Genomic DNA, 26529 nt, shown 5'->3' on the forward strand with positions numbered 1-26529 from the left:
ACAGTAACTAAGACTGGAGGAAAAGCCCACGCTGTCAGGTGTCCCTCTGGGGACCACACTGTCACTCTGCAACTTATCCCTAAGATCAATCAGAGTAGATGTAATATAGTATGGAGTGCTCGCTCTGGAGCCAGGCTACTTAGATCTAAACCCTAATTTCCTACTGAAAAGCTATGTTACCCTCAGCAAGTTACTTAATCGTTTTGCTTCAGTTTCTTCATCAGTGAAATGACAATATTAATAGTCCCTGTCTCATAGGTTGCCTATAGGAATATGTGAGATGATGTCTGTCATACGCTTAGAACTAATAATTGATTATAAAATATAGTTATTAACTCCATGCTAGTTTTAACAATTGCTTCACTCTACAGCACAAAAGACAAACCCAATATTCCCATGTTTAACACACTGCCTTTTTCTTAAACACACAACAAACCCACCATATCTGATGTCTGTGCGATTAATAATAACAAATAACTAATCCTTATGGAATATTCCTATTTCAGGTTCCATTTGTTCTTAGCACTTTACAGGCATAAAGTTATTTAATTCTCATAACCACTCTGTAAATTAGGCACCAATTTTAACCCCATTACACTAGTAATGACTCTGAGGCCCAGAAACTCTAGTAACTTTCCCAAGGTTAGACAGCTGAGGAGTTACAGAGACAGATTACATGGCCTGGTGTTGGAGTTGGCTTCTATAATCCAGCAGGTAAATACATATTATCCTATACCCGGGTTAGAGGTCTACTGAGAACAAATATCTTTTAATAATCTCAAAGCTGAAATGAAAGAGGATGAATATAGTTGAAAGAGATTTTTTGGCAGGGTGCTGATGGCTTATGACTGTAATCTTAGCTACTCAGGAGACTTAGATCTGAGGATCATGGTTTGAAGCTAGCCTGGGCAGGAAAGTCTGCAAAACTCTTATCCCGGGGCTGGGAAGGTGGCTCAGTGGTAGAGCACTTGCTTTGCATGCATGAGGCCCTGGGTTCGAATCCTCAGTACCACATAAGCAGAAAAAGCCGAAAGTGGCACTGTGGCTCAAGTGGTAGAGCGCTTGCCTTGAGCTGAAGAGCTGAGGGATAGGACCCAGGCCCAGAGTTCAAGCCCCATGACCAACAACAACAACAAAAAAAATCTTAAAAAAAAAAAAAAAACTCCTCTCTAAGCAACCACCAGAAAACTGGAAGTGGAGCTGTGGCTCAAAGTGGTAGAGCACTAGCCTTGAGCAAAAAAGCCCAAAGCACAGCACTCTGGCCCCATGACCAACAAAACAAAACAAAAAGAAATAGATTGTTTGCAACTTTATGAAAACAGAACAATGAACCTGTTGAAATCATTATGGGAAGGGGAAATGGGAATGGAGAGCAACAGAGAGGGTAAGATTGGTTGGAATATATTATAAACATGTGTGGAAATATAACAATAAAAACCTCTCCTGTATAACTAATGCAAGTTAATAATAGTATCCATCTAAAAAACAAAAAAATCTGAAAACTGGTACTCTAAAGATTAGGTTGTACAATAAGATGGCAAAGTTACTACAGAGGAAAGGAAAGAGGCAGATCAGCCTGATCAACCCATACTCAAGGTCAGGGCGCAAGTAAGATTGTTACAGAATGATTTTCTTACCGAAAGTGGCAAAGGTTCATTGCTGTCACTGAAATTATGGCCAAAAACAATTCCCACCAATGTGTAGAAAGCTTTGGGATCCTTAAGTATATAACTTTCAAACAAGGACTCTGAAGAAAATCCTAGAACTACAAAGAGGAAAAATCCAATCAGTGAGTAGATGGGTTTGAAGGCAAATGCTGCCAGCCCACTCCCTTCCTCTTTACCTACAAGTGTGTGTGTGTGTGTGTGTGTGTGTGTGTGTGTGTGTGTGTGTGTGTGTGTGTGTGTGTGTGTGTGTGTGTTGCCAGTCCTGGGGCTTGAATTCTGGGCCTGGGTGCTATTCCTGAGCTTTTATGCTTAAGGGTGGTGCTCTACCACTTGAGCCACAGCTCCACTTCTGGCTTTTTGTTTACTGGAAATAAGAGTCTTATAGACTTTCCTGCCAGGGTTGACTTTAAACCACAATCCTCAGATCTCAACCTTCTGAGTAGCTAGGATCATAGGCATGAGCCACTTGGTGCCTGGCTCTACCTACAATTTGATATGGCAGCTTACTTTTCCATTCACTTGCTCATTCATTCTGCAAACATACAAAAAAGGAGAAAAAGAAAATAAGAAAAAGACATAACTATTGTTATTCACTTCAGAACTTTAGCAACATGATCCTAGGAACTGCTGGCATGTAAGACATCAAGGAATTAATGCTGAAGAAGGAAGGAATTTAAGTCCTGATCATTATAACTTGAGACCTACGTCAAATCTTATGACTTCTTGTTGCAGAGGGATCTTTGCTATTGTAGGAAGTTTAAATCCCACTTTATCCCTTCCAGGCTTGTTTATAATCTGAGTTTTATATGTTTCCTTTTTCATTTCTAGAAGTTTCATACACACACACACACACACACACACACACACACACACACACACACACACCTCAATCTGCTAAATGACATGCTATCTGTGAATACTTTCAGGGTCTAAAAGACAAACCGAACTATTCCACTGTCTAAAATCTAGTTCTAATTTGGCTATCTGTGATTAACATTGTTCAGAAAGCATTTGTGCTAGGAAAGTTGTTGTTTGTCAGTCGTGGGGCTTGAACTCTGGGCCTGGGCTCTTCTGCTCAAGGCGAGCACTCTACTGCTTGAGCCACAGCACCACTTCTGGTTTTCTAGTTGTTTATTGGAGATAAGAGTTTCATGGTTTTTCCTGCCAGGGTTGGCTTTGAACCACAATCCTCAGATCTTAGCCTCCTGAGAAGCTAGGATTATAGGTGTGAACCACCAGTGCCCAGCTTGGAAAGTTTTCTTAACAATATGTTCACAACGGTGGTTCTCACACATTTTACAAGGGAGGACCTTTAAGGGTTACTTGTTCATACTGAGCAGCACAAGAGCTGGAAGAAAAGCAATCTTTCTTTTCATTTGAGACCTGTGTTATAGGAATATGTTTATACTAGCATATGTAACTGTAAGGTCCGTTTCTGGATGGCTAGCAGACTTCACCCTCATAGCAGCAAAGTCTCCACCCAGTACCTGCATTACCTAGGCAACTGGGACACCTAGAAGAGGTCACATCTGCATCCACTGAGGTCATATCTGAATTTGATGTGGCCACACCTTTCTCCATCCATACCCTAGATAAGGCCTAGCTCAGGCCCAGACGCGCTCTCTCTCTGCTCTTTTTGCTCTTTTCTAGCTCTTTCCCAGCTCCCTTCTCTTTTCTAGCTCTCTCTCAGCTCTTTTCTAGCTCTTTTCTCTCTCTTTCCCAGCTCTCTCTCTTTCCCAGGCCTTTCCCAGTCACGTGGAGTGCCAACCTTGCCTGGTCCCAGCAGGTCTACTGAATAAACCTACCCCTTACCTGAATACCACGTGCGCAGCGCAGTTCTTACTCAGCTACCTCTTTTTTAAAAAACCTAACAGTAACAAAGTAACTGAATAAATTTCTTTTGTAGATTCAACACTTGGGAAATATTTTATCTACCTAACCATATTAATTTATTCAAGAAACACACTTACTGGGCCACTTACTATGTGCCAGACACTGTAAGAGGCATGGTGCTAACCAAAACAGACAGGGTCCTCTGCCTTGTAGAGGTGGTCTGATGGGAAAGGCAGATAATATGCAGAGAACAAGGGAGAATGGGATTAAACATTCATGGAAATGCTAAGAAAATATCAAGCAGGTTCAATGAAGGACAAAAAGAAAAGGCAAGAAACTTAAAACCTATTTAGCTGCCTTCCTAGGGGTTGTTTCTGCTGAAATCTAAAGAATCAGTGGGAATGGCACACAGGAATGGTGGGTTCCTAGTGAGGAGAGAGAGAGAGACAGAGAGAGAGAGAGAGTGTGTGTGTGTGTGTGTGTGTGTGTTTGTGTGTGTTAAGAGAGTATAGGGAAGAGGAATGCCTGAGGAAGCTGGGGGAAAAAAGCTTGGCTGAGTCTGGAAAGTTACTGATGGGCTTAAGCAGGAGATGGGTCAAATCTACTGACCTTTGAGGACCTCTATGCCTCCACCTTGAGACTGGATTACAATGGGACCAGAGTAGAAGCAGAGAGGACTGTCAGAATCTGAATGCTTTCCTCAGTTGCTTAGTCAGACTTGTAAGAATTGGCAATCAGACCTTCTGGTTAATGTGAGATAACAGTCAAGATAGTGAGTTAAAGTTAAAAACAAACACTTAACTTTTAACAACTTAACCTTGAAACCTGTGGTCTTTGAACAAGTAAGGATGTTTTGATCAGCTTCCCCTTAACTACATTGGCACATAGGGTTTAAAGACCCCAGGTTTGGAATCATTTTTTAAAGAACTCTCAGGAGGGGGGAGGCTGGGAAGAGATGTGAAGGTTAAACAAAGGAGGAGGCTGCAATGCTTGATAAGAAATGTACTCATTATCTTGCCCATGTAATTAATTGTAACCCCTCTGTACAGTATGTTCACAAAAAAATTAAAATTAAAATTAAAAAAAGAACTCTCAGGAAATAGCTTCTAACTATGCATCATAACCCCCTCCACACACACACACACACACACACACACACACACACACACACACACACACATACACACACACACACACACACACACACACACACACACACACTCTTACCCCATCTTATGTCTAACCTTCGAACTCAACATCAAAGGTTTGTTCCACTATTTCAGTGAGAGCTTTCAAAGTTTCACTTCTGGAAGGAATATAAACTAGTTGAAATTTAGTTTTCAATGGATAGTTATAGAAGAATTCTGGCAGTGAACTGACATCAATTGGGTGGTAGCTAGTAGGAGGTTTTGTTTTTGGTATACTGCTGAAACGTAGATACAACACAAGTGCAGAAAAGAGTAATGGCATCAAGATTTCAAGGACTGTTATGAAAGTCTTCCGCTTCTAAAATAAAAAACAAAAGCTACACGTTAGCCTAAAACAGAACACCAGTTAACCGTTATGTGGCAAATGTTCTTTCATTAAGAATCCTTTTGTTACTTTATTCCTTTGATTTCTTCCAGCTTCCCTAGACAACACGTAAAAAAGGATAGAACTAGCTAGAAGGGGTTGGAGGCATGGCTCAAGTGGTAGAGCGCCAGCCAATGAGTGAAAACATCAGAAACTAAATTTGGGTCCTGGTTTTGAACAACAAATAAGAACTAGCTAGCAACATTTCCACCTCACCTTTTCTATGACAGTATGACTAAAAATCAGGGACAATAATGTCATCTTTAATAATAAGCCTCAACAGAAGTACTATGGAAATATGATTTTCAGAAAAACATCCCTTTACAGCCAGTGGTAGCTCATGACTATAATCCTAGCTACTGAGGAGGCTGAGAATCTGAGGATCATGGTTCAAAGCCAGCCATGCCAGGAAAGTCCATGAGACTTTTTTTGGGGGGGGAGGGGTCTGGTCGTGGGGCCTGAACTCTGGACCTGGGCGCTGTCCCTCAGCTCTTCAGCTCAAGACTAGCACTCTACCACTTGAGCCACAGCGCCACTTCCGGCTTTTTTCTTTTTGTTTATGTGGTGCTGAGGAATCGAACCCAGGATCTCATGCATGCAAGGCAAGTGCTCTACCACTGAGCCACCTTCCCAGCCCCACCATGAGACTCTTATCTTCAATAAACCACCACAAAGCAGGAACCAGTGCTGTGGCTCAAGTGGTAAAGCATCTGCCTTGAGCTGAAGAGCCCAGGGGCAGCACACAGGCCCAGAGTTCAAGCTTCACAACAAATGAACAGAAAATTAAGAACATTATTTGTAAAGGGATTTTTTTTTTGGGGGGGGGGGTCATGGGGCTTGAATTCTGAGCCTGGGTGCTGTCCCTAAGCTCTTCAGCTCAAGGAGAGGGCTCTACCTCTTGAGCCACAGTGCCACTTTCAGTTTTCTGTTGGTTAACTAGAGGTAACTTTCTTGCCCAGGCTGGCTTTGTACAGGATCCTCCATCTCAGCCTCCTGAGTAGCTGGGATTACAAGGCGTGAGCCACCGGCACCTGGCTAAACTGTTGTTTTTTGTTTTTTTTTTTAAACAGGTTTCATTATGCTATTTTCATATGTATTATGCTATACGCACCTTTAATATAAAATTTTTCCAGAGAAGAAGCTTTAACTTCCTGGACACTGTCATTTTTCCAGCTGAAGAAGCTCACCCCTAGTCAGGAAGCAAAGGAGGAAATATTACACATAAAAGTTCTGAGCTTTGGGCTGGGAAGGTGGCTCAGTGGTAGAGCGCTTGCCTTGCATGCATGAGACCCTGGGTTCGATTCCTCAGCACCACATAAGCAAAAAAGAAAAACACGGAAGTGGCGCTGTGGCTCAAGTGGCAGGGTGCTAGCCTTGAGCTGAAGAGCTGAGGGACAGCACCCAGGCCAGCGTTCAGGCCCCACTACCGGACCCAGGAAAAAAAAAAGTTCTGAGCTTTGGGCCTGGGAAGGCGGCTCAGTGGTAGAGCGCTTGCCTTGCATGCATGAGGCCCTGGGTTCTATTCCTCAGCATCACATAAGCAGAAAAGAGCCAGAAGTGGCATTGTGGCTCAAGCGGTAGAGCGCTAGCCTTGAGCTGAAGAGCTGAGGGACAGTGCCCAGGCCCAGAGTTCAGGCCCACGAATGGACCCAAAAAAAAAAAAAGTTCTGAGCTTTTTCAACCTTGAATGACTTTCTTCTTGTAAGTTTTTAGAATATCATGCCAGACTACTTTGTCCTAACTTTCCAGTATCCCTTGTCAATCTTTTGGGGTGATTTTCTCCCCCTCCCCAGCCTCCAAACAATAAAATGTTCTGTTCTATTGACTCTTTTTTCCACATCATCACTCTCCTTAAGTGATCTCACCCAGTCTTGGGGAGGATGCATCTACATAATGATGATGTTTATATTTATGTCTCCAGCCTAGAATTTGCTCTGAATTTTAATTCCTAATACCTAATTCCACAGACTTTACCTCAAACCTGACTTGGCCTAACTGGGTTATTTTTGTTCCTCCTAAAGCAAGTTGTTCTACTGTCTCTCCCACCTCAATTCTTGTCTTTTCCTTTCTTTGAATTATAAAGGATTATTCACATATTATTCATTCTCTTTTTCTCATTTTCTTTTCCGATTCATCAGCAAATTGTAATGGCCGTACTACTGAAATGTCACTTTCACTCTTAGCATCTTTGTATGAATTTCTCAAGCAGCCTTCACAGTGCTGCCCTTTCACTGACCCTTGCCTCCTTGCAATCCAATTTCCACACATTGACAGGTATGACCTGCTTCAACTCAGGTCACTTCTATCCTCTGCCCTAAATTCTCTAATGGCTTCCATTTTCCTCCAAGGAAACATCTTGCTTTTTCAATGACCTACAAAGTCTTGTGAGATATAGTTTTTATTGTTAATGCTCTCATTCTACTTCATTTCCTCTCCTTTTCCTGCTCCTGGGTTATAGGCCCAGATGCTGTTCCTAAACATACTTCTGCTGCAACATCTGTGTTTCCTTTACCAGATGTGAGTATACAATGCCCTCCTGTGTTAAGATGGATGAGTCCCCTATTTCTTTCAGCTTTGTGCCAGTAACCTAGTCTTTTTTTTTTTTTTTGCTTTATTTTTCAGATAGAGACTCATTATTGCCTGGAACTAGCCTTGAACTATGAACCTTGTACCTAAGCCCTTCTGGGCTGGGATGTAGCTCAGTGGCAAAGCACTTGTCTAGCAAGTACAATGTCCTAGGTTCAATTCCCTAGAACCAAAAAAGACAGAAAAAGTTCTTAAGAAAGAAAGAAAGAAAAGTTATATTGGGATGTAGCTCAATGGCTAAAAGCTTGCCTAGTAATTGCAAGGTCCTGGATTCAATCCCCAGTACTGACATATATAAACATCTGTTGTCTACCTGTAGCCTCCCATGGAGCTGTCACTACAGATGCATGCTACCAAATCCAATTTACTGAGATGGAATCTTTCTTTTTGCTTGGGCTGGCCCTGAACTATGATCATCCTGATCTCCACCTCCTTAGTAGCTGGGATTATAGGTATTAGCCACAACACTTCAGCCTTAGTAGTTTTAAACAACGGAACATGTTGTTTCATTTGATTTTCCTACTAGATGTGTGATCAGTGAAGCCAGGGAAATTTTGTCCACCTAACTGTTAAATTCCTAGACACAAGAACAGAGGTAGCACACGGCAGGCACTCGGTAAACAATGACATTATTAACTGATTAATTAAGAGGTACGCATATATGTAGTAGGCATATAGTTGGAGTAAGAATAAGTAAATAAAGATGCCTGACGATTCAAAAATGCTGAGACTGTGTGGCTCAGGTGGTAAAAAATTTGCGGAGCCCTGAGTTCAAACTCCAGTACCACCAAAACAAAACAAAATTTTGATGAGAACATTCCCTCTCTCTTTAATCTTGCTTCTCAAGTATAATATTCAGTCGTGTTAGATACTACACTATAAGGACACAAATGGTTTTATTTCCACAAACCATCTTTCTAGTTCAGAAATATATATATACACATACTTATATATATGTACACATTATATGTGTGTGTATATATATGTGTGTGTATATATATATTCTCCAACAGTGAGCACCCCTAACCTTAATTCAGACACTAAAGCAGGGCGTTCCGGGGCTCAGGGTGCACGCGCCAGGTCGAGGCCCTTTCGGCCGGGCTAACCAAACCACAACCCCTGCTCAGAAAGAAAGAGGCGCGGCGTCGGTGTCGCGGGGCCGGGCGCCGCCCCTTCGGCCCACAGGGCCGGGGCGGGAGGCTGAAGCCCGGCGTCCCGTTCCCGCCCCGCCCAGCGCGTCCGGGCGCGGCGGGGCCTCCGCGGCCTCGCCGAGCCGCACTCACCCCCGGCGCGGCCCCGGGTCGCCGGTGCTCCGAGCCCCGCCCCGGGCAACTGTAGGCCCCGTGCCCGACCCCACCCGGCCTGGGCCGTCCGCGCGCCGACCCCAGCCCGCCCCCGCCTCGGGAGACCCCGCACCCGGCCTGACTGGAACCTGACTGCAACCGGGGCCGAGGAGGGACAGAAGACAGGGAACTGGGAAGGATGGCCGTGGGCAGAGAACACTCCCGCTCCCGCCCCCCGCGCGACCACCGCGAGGCCCGCGTCCACAGACATTCCAGTCAGCGCCGCCGCTCCCGCGCTCGGCCGACTTCGGCGTCGAGCGCTCCGCCTCGCACGTGGGGCTCCGACGTCGGCGCTGCACACTGCGCAGGCGTGAACGAGGGGCGCCGCGGACCGCAGGTTCTGCCCACTACGCACGCGCGAGATGCTGCGCGGGGGGAGGGGGAGGGAGGGTGTGGCGGCGAACGTGGGCCACGTGGGTGGGACCCTGTGCAGGTGCCGCAAGCGGAGGCCTGAGGGCAATGGGGGCGCATGCGCAATGCCGTGCGTCAACCTGCCCCCTCCTCTGTCTCTCTCACACACACCTTTGCTGGACATGTGCCTACTGCGCAGGCCCGAGATCTTAAACGCTTGATCAACTGAGACCTCCGGGGTTGATCCGGCACCTGCAGGGGCGGCTCACTGCGCACGCGCGGGCAGGCGCGCCCCCTGCCGGAGCCGGAGCCGGAGCCGGAGCCGCCCGACGTGTCAGTCAGCGGTCGCGGGTGGTGGGTCGCGGGCGCCCTTCCACGCTAGGCGGCCTCCCCGCCGCCACCGCCATCACCGCCGGCCGCGGTCTTCTCCCTGCGAGGCTGGGGCGGAGCCGGGAGGCCGAGGGAGGGGAGCCCTCGCGAGGGCCGTGCCTACCGCCGCCGCCCGGGCGCTGAGGGTCGGTGAGTGCCCCCGGGACGCGGTTCGCGGCTGTTCCCCCTCCCCTCGGCGGGCCGCGCCCCCGGCCGGGGCCCCGCGCTGGGCCCGCCGGCGCCCGCCCCGCAGGTGCGCCCGGCCGCGCGGCGCTCGCGGGTCTGGGTGTTGCCCGGCGTGGGCCGCCCCGCCGCGAGCTGCGCCGGGCGCGGGAGAACGAGCTCGGGCCGCCGGGGCGCGGCGGGGTCCTTTGTGCGGGCCCCGCAGGTGGACGGGCGGCCACCGCCGCACGCCCCTCGCCGCCGGTTGTCTCGGAGCGGCCGCCCCCCCTCCCCGGTTGCGGCGAGCACGCCCGGCCGCACCCAGCGGCTGTGCGGGGTGGGGTGCCGCACTGCTCGGGCTGCCCCACCCTGCTCGTTTTAGCGAACCTCGGAATAGGGGGAGGTCAGCGGTAGGATTTGGGGGCACCTCCCGTGTGCGGGACCGCACAGGTGTGCCGGGCCTGCAGTGGCCCGAGGGCCGCTTCCCAGGGCCATGCGTCTAAGTAAGTGATGGATGGTGCCGGCGCCCCAGGGCAGAGCTCCCGTCCTCATCAGCCCCGGGCAAGTGCTGTTCTGTGTGCCGGGCGCCTGAGTGCCCGGCTGCCTCCCCTGTGCGGCCCGCGGCGAGCTTGCCTCAAAGGTTATGCCTGCCTGTTTGCCTCACAGTTTGGGTGTTTGCACACCCCGCAGGTCGGGGAACTCCGGTAATGTCCCTCAGATGAGTGGCTGAAGCTCAGTCAGGGATGAAGGGAGCAAGTACCATTCTTTTCTCCTAAGCAACCAGATCCTCTCATTCAGAAAGTTTTGATGTTAACGTGTATAAACTTGAAAAGACCACCATTTTAGAACACTTGCCTCATGGGAAATGTAAGAGAAAGGGAGGAAATTGGTTAAAATGGATGCTGTGGGACTCTCCCACACACACACACTTAGAAAAAGAAAAAAAAAATTAGCCTTTGCTTACTATATCTGACAAATACGGTGACCTCTTTCCATCTCTCTGCATCTCTAAAGCGATCTCCTTCCATCCTGATGGAACAGCCTGTTTTGGAGCATGAGAAGGAAATTGTTTTGATCAAGATACTAGCCTTCCCCCAGTACTACACTGGCCAGGCAGTGTTGTGGGAACCTATATTGAGTTAATCTTAATTGGAAAGACCCCACTCAGATTTCTGAGTCTACAGTTTTGGCTTCAACCCAGCCTTCTACAATGGCAGGAGGCTCCTTTGCTCCTGAGTCTGTCCAGAGGAACATTCTAGAACAGAGGTCTACCCATCACTCTTCTAGCAGGCAAGACCCAAGGCATGATTCCTAGAACCAATGGACATGGTTGCTACTCTTGGTGTCTTTAGAATGGAGCCAAAGAAATTATTCCCAAGTAACAGAGCAAAATAAGTGCACATGACACATCCAGAAAAGATTGCCACAAGTGTCCAGAGGTGGAAGCCGATGACTTTCAACAGAAGGAACTCTGAACCAAGGTTGCACTTTAGCATTTCCCGGGTATATGTTCACATGTCTAGGCCAGAGCCCAGGAACTTAGAGGATAGGGTAGGGATCAGACATCATTCTCTTTCTGAAAGCAGCCCCACATAATTCTGTTGTATAGCAAACATGGCAAAACTCCCACACCAAGCTTATCAGAGCCTGCCTCACAGAGATCCTGCCATTGATAGGGTTTGAATGATAGGGTTTGAGCCTATAGAGCCAGATGTGGTGAGAGATAGTCCAAGCAGATGAATCCTGAAGGCCAGCATAGTATGTAGGGAGATAAAGACCTATTTCCTGCAGCAGCCCTTGTCCCCATAGATGGTGCCAAGTCTGGAGTCAACAGACTACTGGGCACCTTTGCAGGAGCTGTGTAATGAGCTCCTTGGTGCCTTGCTTATGGCAGAAGATCCATGGTTACCTCTCGGGGGATTCTTGTTGCCTCATTGACTATACCTAGGAAGGCAGTCTGGTGGCATGGGTGGGGAATGGGACCCAGGCTGCATCAAGGGAGAGAAAAGCAGACAGCCACACAGATTTTGTGGAACTTGTCCCTTAGAGCCCCCTTTGCTCTATATATTTGGTCTAAAACACACCCGTCCAAGCCCCACCAGGAACTTCATATTCTAGGGAAACTAGTGCCTCCTGATCTGGGCAAACCAGGTAGTGGTACTGTGTACCCCATAAAACTGGGTCTCCACCTCCACCTGTAAAGCAAATGACCCAGCCGCAGACCTGGCAGCTTGGAAGTTTGTGCCTGCCTAAGGCACAAGGTCCACTGTGTAAAGCCATCCTCAGAGTTTTCCTATACACTGTATATAACAACAATTTAAGGCTGGGAAGGTGGCTTAGTGGTAGAGTGATTGCCTGGGTTCAATTCCTCCATACTACATTCACAGAAAAAGCTAGAAATGTGCTGGGTGCCAGTGGCTCATGCCTGTAATCCTAGCTACTCAGGAGGCTGAGATCTAAGGATTGTGGTTCAAAGCCAGCCTGGGCAGGAAAGTCTGTGAAGACTATCTTCAGCAAACTACCAGAAAACCGGAAGTGGCGTTGTAGCTCAAGTGGTGGAGTGCTAGCCTTGAGCTGAAGAGCTAAGGGACAGTGCCCAGGCCCAGAGTTCAAGCCTCATAATCAACCGGAAAAAAGCCAGAAGTGGTGCTGTGGCTCAAGTAGTAGAGTACTAGCCTTAAGCAAAAGAAACTCAGGGACAGCACCCAGGCCCTGAGTTCAAGCCCCAGAACTGGCAGGAAAAAAAAATTAAGTACATACTTTTATATAATTTATCTGATTTTAGACTATAGCTACATACAATTGTCCTGACATATTAGGTGTAGACATACAAATGTAAAGTAAGGGAATGAGATATGAGGTAAGCATGATTAAAATTTTCTACCATGTGAATTGTATACAACCTAGTGCATAAATTGCTTTTTTTAAATGAAAGTTATGTGATCAAGTTCACATCCCATTTATAAACTCTTGGTGAAACCAAGTCCCAGCATGTGACCAGTTGGTTCTAAATCCTCTTTATTTCAGGACCCAATGGTGGCGTTTACAGGTGCATTCGATACTCCTGTGAAGGCACCTCGACCGCACTTCAGGGTCAGAGTGCTCACTTTCCATCCCATTCTCCAGCTATGCCAGTGCTCAGAATGTGTTTGGATTGGAATGTGTTTGGGGGCTGTCAGGGTGGATAGGAAGTCAGGTCTTCAAGGCTTTTTGATATGTGTTTGTGTAGATAGTACTATTGAAGCATCTTTAGAAGCATAATAACGTAAGTATGAAAGCATCTTGTGTTCCTAAGCTTCGTATTGCTGTTAGCAAACACCTGAGCTGTGTCAACTTTGAAACAGAAAAGGTTTATTTTGGCCCAGTTTTCGAGGTTTCTGTGTACAATCCATCGGCACTTGCTTTGGGGCCCTGTAGCAAAGCAGCACAGCATGTCAGGGAATGAGTGTGCAGCAGAGCGGAATTGTTTTTCTTATGACTAGGTCCCAAAAGAGAGAAAAAGTGATCTGGGTGCCGGTGGCTCACACCTGTAATCTTAGCCACTCGAGGCTGAGATCTGAGGATTGCAGTTCAAAGCCACCCTGGGCAGGAAAGTCTGTAAGACTTATCTCCAGTTAACCATCAGAAAACCGGAAGTGGCGCTGTGGCTCAAAGTGGTAGAGTGCTCACCTTGAGCAAAAAGCTCAGGAATAATGCCCAGGCCCCGATTTCAGATCCTATGACCAATAAAAAAGAAAAAAGAGAGAGTGAGAAAGATTTGGGGTTCCCCACCTCCTATAAGAACATGCCTCCAGTCACCTAAAATTTCTCACTGAACCCTATTAAAGTCTCTGCTACTTTCCAATAGTGCCAAGCTAGGGACCTTGCCTTTAACACATGGGCCTTTGGTCTCCATACATACATGTTTCATACATGCATTGTTCTTGGCACAGATTTGAGAATGACACAACTCTCATGTATCATCAGGTTTTTTTTTCCTTGAAGGGACAGATTTTAGTACATATATTTAAAATAAAAGAGTCTGGGCACCTGTGGTTTGCACCTGTAATCTTCACTACGCAGGGGATGAGTTCTGGGGGTCGAGTTTGAAGCCAGCCCAGGCAAGAAAGTCAATGTTTATCTCCAGTTAACCAGAAAAAAAAAAAAAAAGACAGGAGAATCTTGTGCCAGCCTTGAGCAAAAAAGCTAAGGGACAAACAACAACCTCCCCCCACCCCTCACACACACATGTACACACACATACAAGGAAAGAAGTGGAAGAATTTGGGATTCCTACAATTTGCTGCCATGGTGCTTATAAAGCAGCACAACCCAGAGCTCCTGAGCTAACAGCAGTTACAGGAAAGACCATTTTGAGGGGAATCAGACCTTCCACCAAGAGTTCTCAGAAATTAGCAGCCCACAGTACACACTCACTTAACAAACACTGAAACACTCGATGGCTTGTGTAATGTTTAATATTTTAACGGTAAGCAAACAGGCTTTTTAGTGGGATGGAGAGGGACCTGGCTTCCTTCCCTGGCTTGTCCCCAGGAGGCGCAGAGTGAGCCCTCCTCAGTGGCAAGTTCTCAGAGCACTCTTGCTGGGAGGGGGTGTCTGCCTCACAAGTGGTTGAGTCTCTCTGTTTGCCTTTGGGTAGCTGGCAGGCCCCCTGGGCCAATCCTAAATCACTTCTTAGGACTCTTTGTGCCACCCCAGTGTAGAGTGTTTTAAGGAACTTAACTTCCTTCCGACGTGTACATTGGCTTTTGTAACCAGAAAATTTCCAGATTTTGTAATTTCAGATCTCCTCCCTTAAATTCCTTAGCTCAAATGGAACCAACACAAGTGTAGGTAGTGTCCTCTGAGTCTTCTGATAAGGCAGGGCTTGGACAAAGCCTGCAGGCTGGGGGGGGGGGGGGCGGTATAGGAGCAAAGAAAGTCTCTAAGGAAGTGGTAGGGCTAAAAAGAAATTATGTTACATCTCAGACACTTTTAGAAAGGTGCACAGGAGGATACACAGGATGAAGTACAGAGGTTAAAATGTTAAGCCTGACCTGTTGGCTTCCTTTCCTGGGCTGGTACTTCCTGTTGCTCTTGTCTATCAAGGTTGACTAGAGCAGGAGCCCAAGCCACATTTGGAGGCCATTGGAGCAGGGCGCTGAGTAGTAGGAAAGGGTGTAATACACAAGCATCTCCTTTCTGCACTGGAGAGAACCAGGCTCCACCCAGGCATGCTTACTCTTAAGTCCAGTCTCTCTCTTGAAGCAACAGGCTTTTCTTTTCTAACTTGATAAGGTGTGTGTTGAAATAATTTTCCAAATTATGCTTAAGCACCCTCCATCTGTCCAAAAGGTGCCAGAGAGTCATGTCCATGAGCTCTGGGTCCCTCCTGGTATCCCATGAGACTCAGCGCTCCTGCATCCCAGGCCCACCCTGCTGAACTCCAGGGGCTCGCTGGCCCCACCCTCAGACTCCTCTGCGTAGCACCACCACCACCACCAGGACTCCAGTTCACCTGCAGCCCTGAGGAGCTGCCGCCACCCTGCCTCTGCCTGACTCAGGTCAGTTTCTGCCTCGGCCTCTGCAGCCCCAGCAAGAGGATGGAATGCGTCTCCCTCACTGCCCTGGGCCCTGGGGGGGAGTAGACAGGAAGAGGTGTTTTCTTTTCTGGACAAACTGCCAAAAAGAAGCCATCTACTTCTCTGACCAGAAAGCTTTTTTTTTTTTTTTTTGTCGGTTGTGGATCTTGAACTCTGGGCCTGGGCGCTGTCCCTCAGCTCTTCAGCTCAAGGCTAGCGCTCTACCACCTGAGCCACAGTGCCACTTCCTGCTTTTTTTTTCTGCTTATGTGGTGCTGAGGAATCGAACCCAGGGCCTCATGCATGCAAGGCAAGTGCTCTACCACTGAGCCACCTTCCCAGCCCCCGCAGAAAGCTTCTTTAACTGTGAACTTTGTATATTTCTGTCTTTGGAGGGAAGTTTATCCTAGCCAGTCTGTCTATCTGTCCAGCTCTACTGGACAGGTAAACCACAGGCCTTAAGTCATGCTGTTTTATTCATTGTCTGCAGCTGATTTAAAAAGCATTCTTCCACATTGATTTTATTTATTTAATGTTGGGACCAGGACCTCACATATACTCTGTCCCCGAGCTACATTTCCAACCTTTATTAATTTTTAAAGAATTGAGATAATTTATTAAATTGTTTAAGAACATCTCACATACCTTAGCTTTCTTCACATGCTACTCATATTTTATCATGTGGTATTTAATATACAAAATAGAACTCCTCATAGAGTCTTCAGTTTAGATTCCTAAATAAAAAGAGGCTTTTAGCCGAGTGCCAGTGGCTAACGCCTGATATCCTAGCTACTCAGGAGGCTGAGATCTGAGGATCACGGTTCAAAGCCAGCCCTGGAAGAAGTCTGTGAGACTCTTATCTCCAATAAGAAAACTGAAAAGTGGTGCTGTGGCTCAAGTGGTAGAGCACTCGCCTTGAGCTGAAGAGCCGAGGGACAGCGCCCACGCCCAGAGTTCAAGCCCCACGACCGACAAAAAAAACCGACAAAAAAAGCCTCTCCACCCAATGCTCCGCAGTCTCCAGGCTCACATTGACAGCAGTAGCTGTGCTCACTAATGAATGAGTCACTCACTTTCTTCCCCAGCCCCACTGAGGGAGGGAAGGTGTTTGGTTAGTATGAGCCTTGATTAACTACTTAAACTCTCCCCCAGTGACTCACTGCCTGCCTTACTTGGAGGACGCTGAGCTGGAGAGTGCTCCTTTCTGCGTGCTTGGAGTTCAGCACTGGATGAGGACAGGGACTCCTCCAGCTCCTTCACCTTCTCTCCTTCACCTGCACCTCCAGGCCTACGGCTTTCGGAACAGTCCTGAGTCTCCAGCTTTCCCTGGGCTTATTCATCTACCTACTTCCCCAACAGGTTAGCAGTGAATGAACTTTGGGCTCGGTGTCTCTATTTCTTATATTTGAAATTTAGCAAAATGAATTTTTTGAAATTGTCAAATATCTTTATAAATACAAGCTCTTGTTTTTGCTATCATTTGCGTTTGATAATCTCTCGACATGTTTTTTTCTCCAGTTATGTTTGTCAGATGTAAATATATAATAGAGAATTACTTGGAGATATTTTCTTTGGACTATTGATAAAGATGAAAATGACTGGTCTTCTTGTTTGGTTTTAGCTTATTTGTTTATTTTTTACTTTTTTTTTTTTTTTTGTCAGTCGTGGGGCTTGAACTCAGGGCCTGGGCACTGTCCCTGAGCTCTTTTGCTCAAGGCTAGCACTCTACTACTTTGAGCCACAGCTCCACTTCCAGTTTTCTAGTAGTTTATTGGAGATAAGAGTCTCACATACTTTGCTACCCAGACTGGCTTTGAACCACAATCCTCAGATCTCAGCCTCCTGAGTAGCTAGGCTTACAACCATGAGCCCAGCCCAGTATTTATTTATATTTTGTATCACATTCTGAGTTTCTAGTGTAGACTGGCCTCAAACCTGGAGTGCTAAGATTACAGGCATGTACCACTAAGCCTGGGATGGCTAGTCTTGTGTAATGGCAATTCTGATTCCCATACTTATACAAATCAATCCTTAGATTCAAGGCAGGAGAAAATAGTTGATCATTCCACATACACTAATCTATCTACCCCATCCTGCTCCCAGGTCAGCAAAGCCAATGCACACCCAGTTCCAGGACTCCTTACCTCCCTTTACCAATGTCCTCTTCAAATCTTAGAAATCATCCTCAGCTAAGACACTAAGTAGATATTTCTTCTTTTTCTTTTCCCCACTCCTGCTTTTTTTTTTTTTTTTTTAGATAGACTCTGCTATATAAGCCTGGCTGTCCTTGAACTTGTGATCTTCCTTTCTCAGCCTTCCAAGTGCTGGAATTACAAGTGTTCAGTATATCACCATGCTGGGCCACTTGTTTCTCCCCCCCCCCCCCCCCGTTTCCCTCCCCTTCTCTCCCTCCCCCTCTCTCTCTCTTTCTCTCTCTCCAGTTATCTTTTTTCTTTAAAATTTTTTTATTGTTGTAAAGATAATATAAGAGGGGATACAGTTATATAAGTCCAGTAAAAAGTACATTTCTTTTTGTTGTTGTTGTTGTTGTTAGCTGTGGGGCTTTAACTGGTATCTGTCCCTGAGCTCTTTTTGCTCAAAGCTATCACTCAACCACTTTGAGTCACAGCCCCACTTCCCATTCTCTAGAGATCAATTGGAGATAAGAGCCTCTCCACTCTAGGCCTATAATCCTAGCTACTCTGGAGGCTGATATCTGAGGATCACAGTTCAAAGCCAGCTCTGGCAGGAAAACCCAAGAGATTCTTATCTCCAAGTAACCATCAGAAAACAAGAAGTGGCTTTGTGGCTCAAAGTGGTAAAGTGCTCTACCCTTGAGTGAAAGAGCTCAGGGAAGACTGGGAATGTGACTTAGTGGTAGAGCTTGCCAAGCATGCATGAATCCCTGAGTTGGATTCCTCAGTACCACATAAACAGAAAAGGCCGAAAGTGGCTCTGTGGCTCAAGTTGTAGAGTGTTAGCCTTGAGCACAGAGAGGCTCAGAGACAGTTCCTAGGCCCTGAGTTCAAGCCCCAGCACTGGCAAAAAAAATGAGAGAGAGAAAGAAAGAAGAAAGGAAAGAAAAAGAAAGAAAGAAAGAAAAGGAAAAGCAAAGCTCAGGGACAGCACTCAGTCTTGGGTTCAGCCCCACAACCAACAACAACAACAACAAAAAGTTTCACGGCCTTTCCTGCCCTGGCTGGCTTCAAACCGTGATCCTCAGATCTCAGGCTCCTGAGTAGCTAGGATTACACATATGAACCCTTGGCACAGCACCTTGCCAAGAGTACATTCCTTTTTAGACAATGTCACCTCTTCTTCTCAGTTATCTTTTGACAGTTCTGTGTTTGTTGAAAATAAAGCCAGTCAGAAAGAAGGAGTCCATTAACCTGAATATTTTGTTAATAAGTGGCAAATGTGCATGAACTACAGAGATTATCTGAATAACACTGATCAAATGATAAACACCACCACAGCAGTCACAGTGCTCATTTAATTAAAAAAAAAGCATGTTGCTGGTTCCCAGGCCTGTTGGCTATGCTTATAATCCCATCTACTCAGAAGGTAGACTTGGGAGAATCAATTTGAGTCCAGCTTGAGCAAAAAAAGAACAAACTGGGGTTGGAGGCTTGGCTTAGTTGGTAGAGAACTAGCCAGTGAGCAAAAGTATCAGGTGCTGAATTCGAGTCCTGTTCTGGGACCTAAAAGAAAAAGAAAAGAAGAAGCTCAGTGTAGTATATAGCTGTGATCCTAGCTATGCTAGAGGAACAGGAGAGCCTGGTCAAAAGCACAAGATTCTACCCGAAAAATGACCAAATTAGAAAAAAAGGACTGGGTGCATGGCTCAAGTTGCTACCAAGACAAAGACATAAATCCCTCCAAAGAGGATATGATCTTTGGACATCTTACAGAACTGCGTGTTTTGGGAATCAGGGTGGGACAGAGCCTTGTGCCATTCTCTGTGGAGGTGTTTGGGGTTAAAGAAGGGCTGTTGAGGAAGACAGCTCATGGCTCTTCCCCGGATACCAGTGGTCTAGGTTTCCATCACTCACCTCTGGTCCACGGCTCGTGCTGGCACCCCACCGGAGGGAGGATGTCGGTGCTGCGGCAGCTGGCCCTCCTGCTCTGGAAGAACTATACTCTGAAGGTGGGTCCAGCCCAAGGAGGGGTGCTTGTGGTGCTGGGACACCCTCAAGGGAAGAGCACTCCATCAATGGGGTGGTTATTTGTCTTCTAGAAGCGGAAGGTTCTGGTGACAATCCTGGAGCTCCTCCTGCCCCTGTTGTTTTCTGGGATCCTGATTTGGCTTCGCTTGAAGATTCAGTCAGAAAATGTGCCCAACGCTACTGTCTACCCCAGCCAGTCCATCCAGCAGCTGCCTTTTTTCTTCACTTTAGCCCCATCAGTGGGCACCTGGGAACTTGCCTATGTCCCTTCCCACAGCGAAGCTGCCAGAACAGTCACTGAGACAGTGAAGAGGGCACTGCAGGTCAACATAAGAGGTGAGATCCCATGAGCCTGGGCCAGGGTTCTGATCGTTCGTTCCTTGTGGTTCTATCACCTTGGGCTGAGGATTTGTGATTCGGGCTCTACCTTACAGAAAAGACCCAGTTAAAAGTTACAGCCCAAGCTGTAGTCCTAGCTACTAGGGGGGATAAGAATGAGAGGATCACAGTTAAAGGTCAGGATAAGAATGATAAGATCACAGTAAGGCTAGGAAGGTGGCTCAGGGGTAGAGTGCTTGCCTTGCATGCGTGAGGCCCTGGGTTCGATTCCTCAGCACCACATAACCAGAAAAAGCCAGAAGTAGCGCTGTGGTCCAAATGGTAGAGTGCTAACCTTGATCTGAAGAGCTGAGGGACAGCGCCAAGACCCAGAGTTCAGGCCCCATGACTGACGAAGGAAGGAAGGAAGGTCCCAGTAAAAGGCCAGAAGATCACAGTTAAAAGGCAGGGATGTTGGAGAGAGCCCTTCTGAACCCATAACCCAGCACAACGTGCATGCCTGCTTCCTGTCCAGGCAGGAAAGTCCACAAGAGTCCATCTCCATGGCAAGGGAGCTGGATGTGGTGGCACTCAGCTGTCACCCAGCAGCAAGGGGAAAACAAAACCAGGTGGATCGCAGGACAAGCATCTCTGTGCCCTGGCAGGAAGTAGAACAATAGCCATCAAATAGCAAGGCTGGAAGCATGCCTAGCTACTGTGAGGCCCTGAATTCAATCCCAGCGCCAAAAGGATGGGGGTGGGTATGGCTTAAGTAGTAGACTTCTTGCTACTCCATGGCCCTAAGTCAATCATCTGTACTGAAAAAAAAAAAGAGAGAGAGAGAGCAAAAAGAAAAAGCTGAGCCAGGTGCTGGTGGCTCATGCCTGTAATCCTAGCTACTTAGGAAGCTGAGATCTGAAGATCACGGTTCAAAGCCAGCCCTGGCAGAAAAGTCCATGAGACTCTTACCTCCAATAAACCACTAGAAAACTGGAATTGCACTGTGGCTCAAGCAGTAGAGCACTCGCCTTGAGCTGAAGAGCTGAGGGACAACACCCAAGCCCAGGGTTCAGGTCCTACAACTGACAGAAAAAAAGAAAGAAAGAAAAAGGAAAAGGCTGCAGCTTTGCATCCACTCTCAGTAGTTCTTGTAGGTTGTTTCGTCCAGCGACCCCATGTCTCATGGAAGGGCTCGTGTGTGGCCGCATTGGCCATACCAGGTTCTGCAGCCACACCTGTGCCAACAGAGGAAGTTAGGAGGACCCCGCCAAGGAAAGCCTTTGATTATAAAAGCACAGCCAGGCTCAAGTGCCTGGACCAAGGACCTTTTCTGTTGTTTCAAGGGGCAGCTCTAAAGAGCCTATCAAGAGAGACGCCCAGGAAATGTGTATCTTTTCGTTGCCTTCAGTAAATTTATCTTCCTGTTTTATCTTTTACCCCATTCACCTTTTGTCTTTTACCTTTTACCTCTTCCTGTTGGGACATGCCTCTTAGAGCAGGTGAAGCTCTGGGTAGCAGCAATTATAAGATATTCCTTTGTCTCAGCAAATTATTATACTAAAGTTCTCTCTGTAAAATGGGAGGCAGAGAATAATTTAGAAACTATAAGTTAACATCCTTCCCAATTTTTATTTTTGGTGGCACTGGGGTATGAACTCAAAGCCTTATGCTTGCTGGCACTCTACCCCTCGGGCCCATTTTTGCTCTGTTCTTCCTGCATCGCAGAGACCACAGATGTGAACCATCACATCCAGCTTGGTAGTTGAGATGAGATCTTGCTAACTTTTTTGCTTGGGGCTTTTCTCAAATCGCAATCCTCCCAACTCTGCTTTCCAAGTAGATGAGACTATAGGTATGAGCCAGTATGCCTGGGCTACACTCCAGTTTTTAAAACAGGCCATGACGTTTATGAGAAAAAAGAAGATGTCCCTGGCTGCAGATCCCAGCCTGAGGTTGTTACCCATTTTTTTTGAGGCTCATTTTTGCTGAGCTTTGCTGCAGCCCTGCTCTAAACCTGCAGCGGGAGAGCCCACTGCCTGGGGCTGCCTACACAGCCGGTCTGTCTGCTAAGACAAAAGCCACTCCAGTCTCAGGAGAAGCTTCACAGAGCCCTGGAGATTATTTTCAGTTTGTCATCTGTTTTTTTTTTTTTTTTTTTTCTGGGTTCTGGGTTTTGAACTCAGGATCTTGCACTTGCTCAGCTTGCTCATTCAACTGACATTCTGCTATTTGAGCCACACCTCCAGTCCAGCTTTTTTGGTGATTAATTGGTAATAGAGTCTTGTGGACTTTTTTGCCCAGGCTTTTTTCAAACTGGTCTCATATCTCCACCTTCTCGTGGCTAGAATTAAAGGCGTGATCTAGTGCCCAGCTTTCAGCCTGGGTTTTGCTGCTTATTTTGGAGATGGAGTCTCTCAGACTTTTCTGGCCAGGCTGGCTTTTGACTGCACTCTTTCCAGATCTCAGCCATCTAAGTAGCTAGGATTACCAATGGGAAAGGCCAGCACCTGGTGGGCTCAGTCTTTAGCTGAAGGGCCCCGACACTTCTAGGCTTTTCAAGGGACAAGGACCACTGGGCAACTCACAGCTCTGTTGTCTGTCCACAGTACGAGGCTTTCCCTCTGAGAAGGACTTCGAGGACTACATTCGGTATGACAACCACTCCTCCAACGTGCTGGCCGCAGTGGTGTTTGAGCATGTCTTCAACCACAGCAAGGACCCGCTGCCACTGGCGGTGAGGCTGCCCCCCAGCATCCTGCCTACCTGCAGCGTCCTTTTCATACTAATTAGACCTTCAAACATGGTTGCTTGGGGCTGGGAAGGTGGCTCAGTGGTAGAGCGCTTGCCTTGCATGCATGAGGCCCTGGGTTTGATTCCTCAGCACCACACAAGCAAAGAGAAAAAAGCTGGAAGTGGTGCTGTGGTTCTACTAGTAGAGCACTAGCCTTGAGCAGAAGAACTGAGGGACAGCGCCCAGGCCCAGAGTTCAGGCACAATGACTGGACCCAAAAAAAAAAAAACAAAAAAACATGGCTGCTTTCTTTAACCCCTGCCTGCCTAAGAGTGGGCATGACCTGTCTTCTGAGTCTGTGTCACCACTTGGTCCTCACTGGGAGTGCCTGGTGATGTTTTTTGGTTTTTTGGGGGGGGGAGTCTAGTCGTGGGGCCTGAACTCTAGGCCTGGGCGCTGTCCCTCAGTTCTTCAGCTCAAGGCTAGCACTCTACCACTTGAGCCACAGCGCCACTTCCAGCTTTTTTCTTTCTGCTTATGTGGTGCTGAGGAATCGAACCCAGGGCCTCAAGCATGCAAGGCAAGTGCTCTACCACTGAGCCACCTTCCAGACCAGCCTGATGATGTTTTAACCGACTGATTCTGAAGCACCCACAGAGTGCTGCTTCAGACTTCTTTTGTTCTCCCATTTTAGAAAAAAAAAATGTTACTAATGTCTAGGCTTCTTTTTAGTTAAGAGTCAGATAGGGTAGATAGGCAAGTAGCAGAAATTTAGGACTTAAATATTGTCTGGCCAAAAAAAAAAAAAAAAGAAAGAGGAGGAGGAGGAGGTGGTAGAGCTGGGAAGGTGGCTCAGTGGTAGAGTGCTCGCCTAGCATGCAGAAAGCCCTGGGTTCCATTCCTCAGCACCACACATAAAGAAAAAGCCAGAAGTGGCACTGTGGCTCAAGTGGTAGAGTGCTAGCCTTGAGCAAAAGAAGCTCAGGGACAGTACCCAGGCCCTGAGTTCAAACCCCAGGACTGTCAAAAAGAAGAGAGAGAGAGAGAGAAAGAAGAAAATTGTTTGCTTTCCTGATGGAATTAAGATTGGGAAACGGTCTTGCCTTGTCTTGCCTGGTATTGGTGACCGTCTAGAAATCCTGCCTCCTTCTCAGATGTGGTACAGTGTTCCTATTGCCAGCTCTCAAGAGATAAGTTGTTATTAATACCCAAAAGGTATCCCTGCATGCAGGTGTGGTGAGGGTGTGGTGAGTTCCTGGAGGCACCAGTCTTGGTGATGAAGAACCTGGGACTGTGCCCTGTGGGACTGTAGCATCCACTCCTCTGTCCAAAGCCCTCAGAGCAGTTGCTCTTCTCTTTGTTTCCACAGGTGAAATACCACCTACGCTTCAGTTGTGCACGAAGAAATTACATATGGACCCAAACAGGCAACTTTTTCCTGAAAGAAACAGATGGCTGGCACACCAATTCCCTTTTTCCACTTTTCCCAAACCCAGGACCAAGGGAACCCACATCCCCTGATGGTGGGGAACCTGGTGAGCAGCCCTTTGGGCACGTTACTAGCTCTGACTGCCATGTGGCGCCAGCTATGAGAGCAAAGCTGCCTGGCGTGTCCAGGCACCAATGCTTCTTAGGAATATTCTTCTTGTTTTTATGTATGTATTCATTCATTTCTTTATATTTATTTATTTATTTTGCCAGTCCTGGGGCTTGATTGAACTCAGGACCTGGGCACTGTCCCTGAGCTTCTTTTGCTCAAGACTAGCACTTTACCACTTGAGCCACAGCACCACTTCCAGCTTTTTCTGTGTATGTGGTACTGAGGAATCGAACCCAGGGCCTCATGCATGCTAGCCAAGCACTCTCCCACTAAGCCTCCTTCACAGTCCTTTATCTTGTTTTTAGAAGAAGGAGGAAAGCATCCAGGGAAACTGGTTTCTGAAAGTCTACCATAAGCTTTGGAAAGAGCAGTGCTCTCTTCAGCCTGTATCCCCGGCGACACATGCTTATCTGTTAAAAAGACATATGTTTAGGATATATCGTGTAGAGCAATGTGTCATTGGAGTTAATTTACTCATCTCTTGATATTCTTGATGTGCTCCTGTAAAATGGGGTTCATTAGGAAGTGAAAGGGACAGAAACATCGCTGTTCTTGTTTGCTGTCAGTCAGCAGTGTGTTTTCTCTCTTGCATGGGCTCACAGATCTGTGCTGGGATTGGCAGGTGAACTGACCGAGTTGCCTGCTGTGCCCCTGCCTCTGCAGCCCCTGCAAGGCTGATCAGGATGTGTGGCTCTCTGGCAAGCAGTACCTGTGACACCGCTGTCATTTCTGTACTTAGGGTACATTCGTGAAGGCTTCCTGGTGGTGCAGCATGCTGTGGACAAAGCCATCATGCACTACCATGCCAATGCCTCCACACAGCAGCTCTTCCAGAAACTCACGGTGAAGGCAAAGAGGTTCCCTTTCCCACCATTCATCTCAGACCCCTTCCTTATCGCCATCCAGTACCAGCTTCCCCTGCTACTCATGCTGAGCTTCACCTACACTTCCCTCACCATCATCCGGTCCGTGGTGCAGGAGAAAGAGAGAAAACTAAAGGTAACCCTGTGGGGGAGGGCGTTGTGACATTCCGGCCTGCTGGTTGTGGGAGTGGTGCCACCATGCCTGTGTGCCCTGGGGCTTGCATGAAAGAACTGGCTTTGTCTCAAGAGATGACCTACCATTTGGCCAGGATCCCTTCATGTGGGAGCCAGAAGAGTTGAGGTGCAGGGTGTCCACCACTGTACCTCCCCTTTGCCAAGAGACACTAGATACTGCAGCTCTTGGAAGTACATCCGCAGTAAGAGAAAATGTCTCCTGTTGAACAGGAGGTAATCTTAAAAATGTTTAAGAGTTGATCAGGCCAGGCTCTGGTGCCTTACATCTGTAATCCTAGTTACTCAGGAGGCTGAGATGGAGGATCGTGGTTCAAAGCCAGCCTCGGCAGGAAAGTCTATGAGACTCTTATCTCCAGTTAATCATAGAAAAAGCTGGAAGTGAGGCTGTGGCTCAAGTGGTAGAGCTCTAGTCTTGAGCAAAAGGAACTCAAGGACAGCACCTAGGCCCTGATTCAAGCCTCAGGACTGGCAAAAAAAAAAAAAAAATGTTGAACAGGAATCAGTATTGAACACAGATGAAAGACAACCATAGTTGTAGACAGTTAGGCCTAATAAGAGAAAGTTGGATGTGCACAGAGTGTCGCTGTGAACTTTAACCTGACTGGATGAGGAGCAGCCCAATGAAGAATGCCACTACCCCACTCACACTGCCCACAGAATTTGTTTGCAGTTCCTCTTCTAAAAACGTCCATATTAGTGTGAAATGACACAGGATATTCTCACTGGAGCTAACTCGGTGATTGTTGGATGTTTTAAACGGCTTCAGACAAGAACTAATAACCACACAAAGACTGGCTTGGGTTCCTTAAAGAAACAATAAAATGGTACAGTGTTGAGATAGTTAGCAGTTGGCTAGGGAAAAAATACATGTGTGACACCCAACTACAGACAAACAGTGAAGCAGATAGACCCAGCATCATGTGATCATCAAATCTAAGTGGTAGGTCCTTGTACTTTGTCTTTTTATTATTCCAAAGGTTTGGTGGTTGCAATTTGACAGAACCTTGTGCTTGCTAGGCAGGTGCCCAGAGCTCTTTTTACATCTTTAGCCTACTTTTCAGATAAGATCTCATACTTTTTTTCTTCTTCTCTTCCTTTCTTTTTTTTTCCTTTTTATTTCTTGAGGACTTGGGTTTTAAACTCAGGACCTTGCACTTGCCAGACAGGCACTCTACAACTCGAATCTCATACTTTTTGCATGGGGCTAGCCTC

At 47.0% G+C, this 26529-nt stretch overlaps 2 protein-coding genes across 3 annotated transcripts in view; one reads left to right on the top strand and one right to left on the bottom strand.

The window, feature by feature from the left end:
- The window catches only part of LOC122123729 (ATP-binding cassette sub-family A member 17-like), a 63496-nt gene extending 57250 nt beyond the window's left edge, over nucleotides 1-6246 (bottom strand). Inside the window, exons 1-3 of the mRNA XM_042698147.1 lie at nucleotides 6184-6246; nucleotides 4745-5006; nucleotides 1638-1765 (exon numbers count right to left, since the gene is read on the bottom strand). Coding sequence (XP_042554081.1) covers nucleotides 1638-1765; nucleotides 4745-5006; nucleotides 6184-6237 — 444 coding nt within the window. The 5' untranslated portion in view covers nucleotides 6238-6246. The remainder of the gene's footprint in view (nucleotides 1-1637; nucleotides 1766-4744; nucleotides 5007-6183) is intronic.
- Nucleotides 6247-9706: 3460 nt separating this feature from the next.
- LOC122123781 (phospholipid-transporting ATPase ABCA3) overlaps nucleotides 9707-26529 on the top strand; it is a 43792-nt gene continuing 26969 nt past the window's right edge. The window contains exons 1-8 of one of the 2 annotated variants that reach the window (XM_042698249.1): nucleotides 9707-9871; nucleotides 15218-15426; nucleotides 16597-16803; nucleotides 19474-19591; nucleotides 19682-19946; nucleotides 22535-22662; nucleotides 24029-24194; nucleotides 24999-25258. In XM_042698249.1, the coding sequence (XP_042554183.1) occupies nucleotides 19538-19591; nucleotides 19682-19946; nucleotides 22535-22662; nucleotides 24029-24194; nucleotides 24999-25258 (873 nt within the window). In that variant the 5' untranslated portion in view covers nucleotides 9707-9871; nucleotides 15218-15426; nucleotides 16597-16803; nucleotides 19474-19537. The remainder of the gene's footprint in view (nucleotides 9872-15217; nucleotides 15427-16596; nucleotides 16804-19473; nucleotides 19592-19681; nucleotides 19947-22534; nucleotides 22663-24028; nucleotides 24195-24998; nucleotides 25259-26529) is intronic. The other variant, XM_042698250.1, reaches the window with a different exon arrangement.

This window comes from Dipodomys spectabilis, unplaced genomic scaffold (assembly GCF_019054845.1).
Source record: "Dipodomys spectabilis isolate Male_0828 unplaced genomic scaffold, ASM1905484v1 ptg000231l, whole genome shotgun sequence".
Classification (NCBI taxonomy): domain Eukaryota; kingdom Metazoa; phylum Chordata; class Mammalia; order Rodentia; family Heteromyidae; genus Dipodomys; species Dipodomys spectabilis.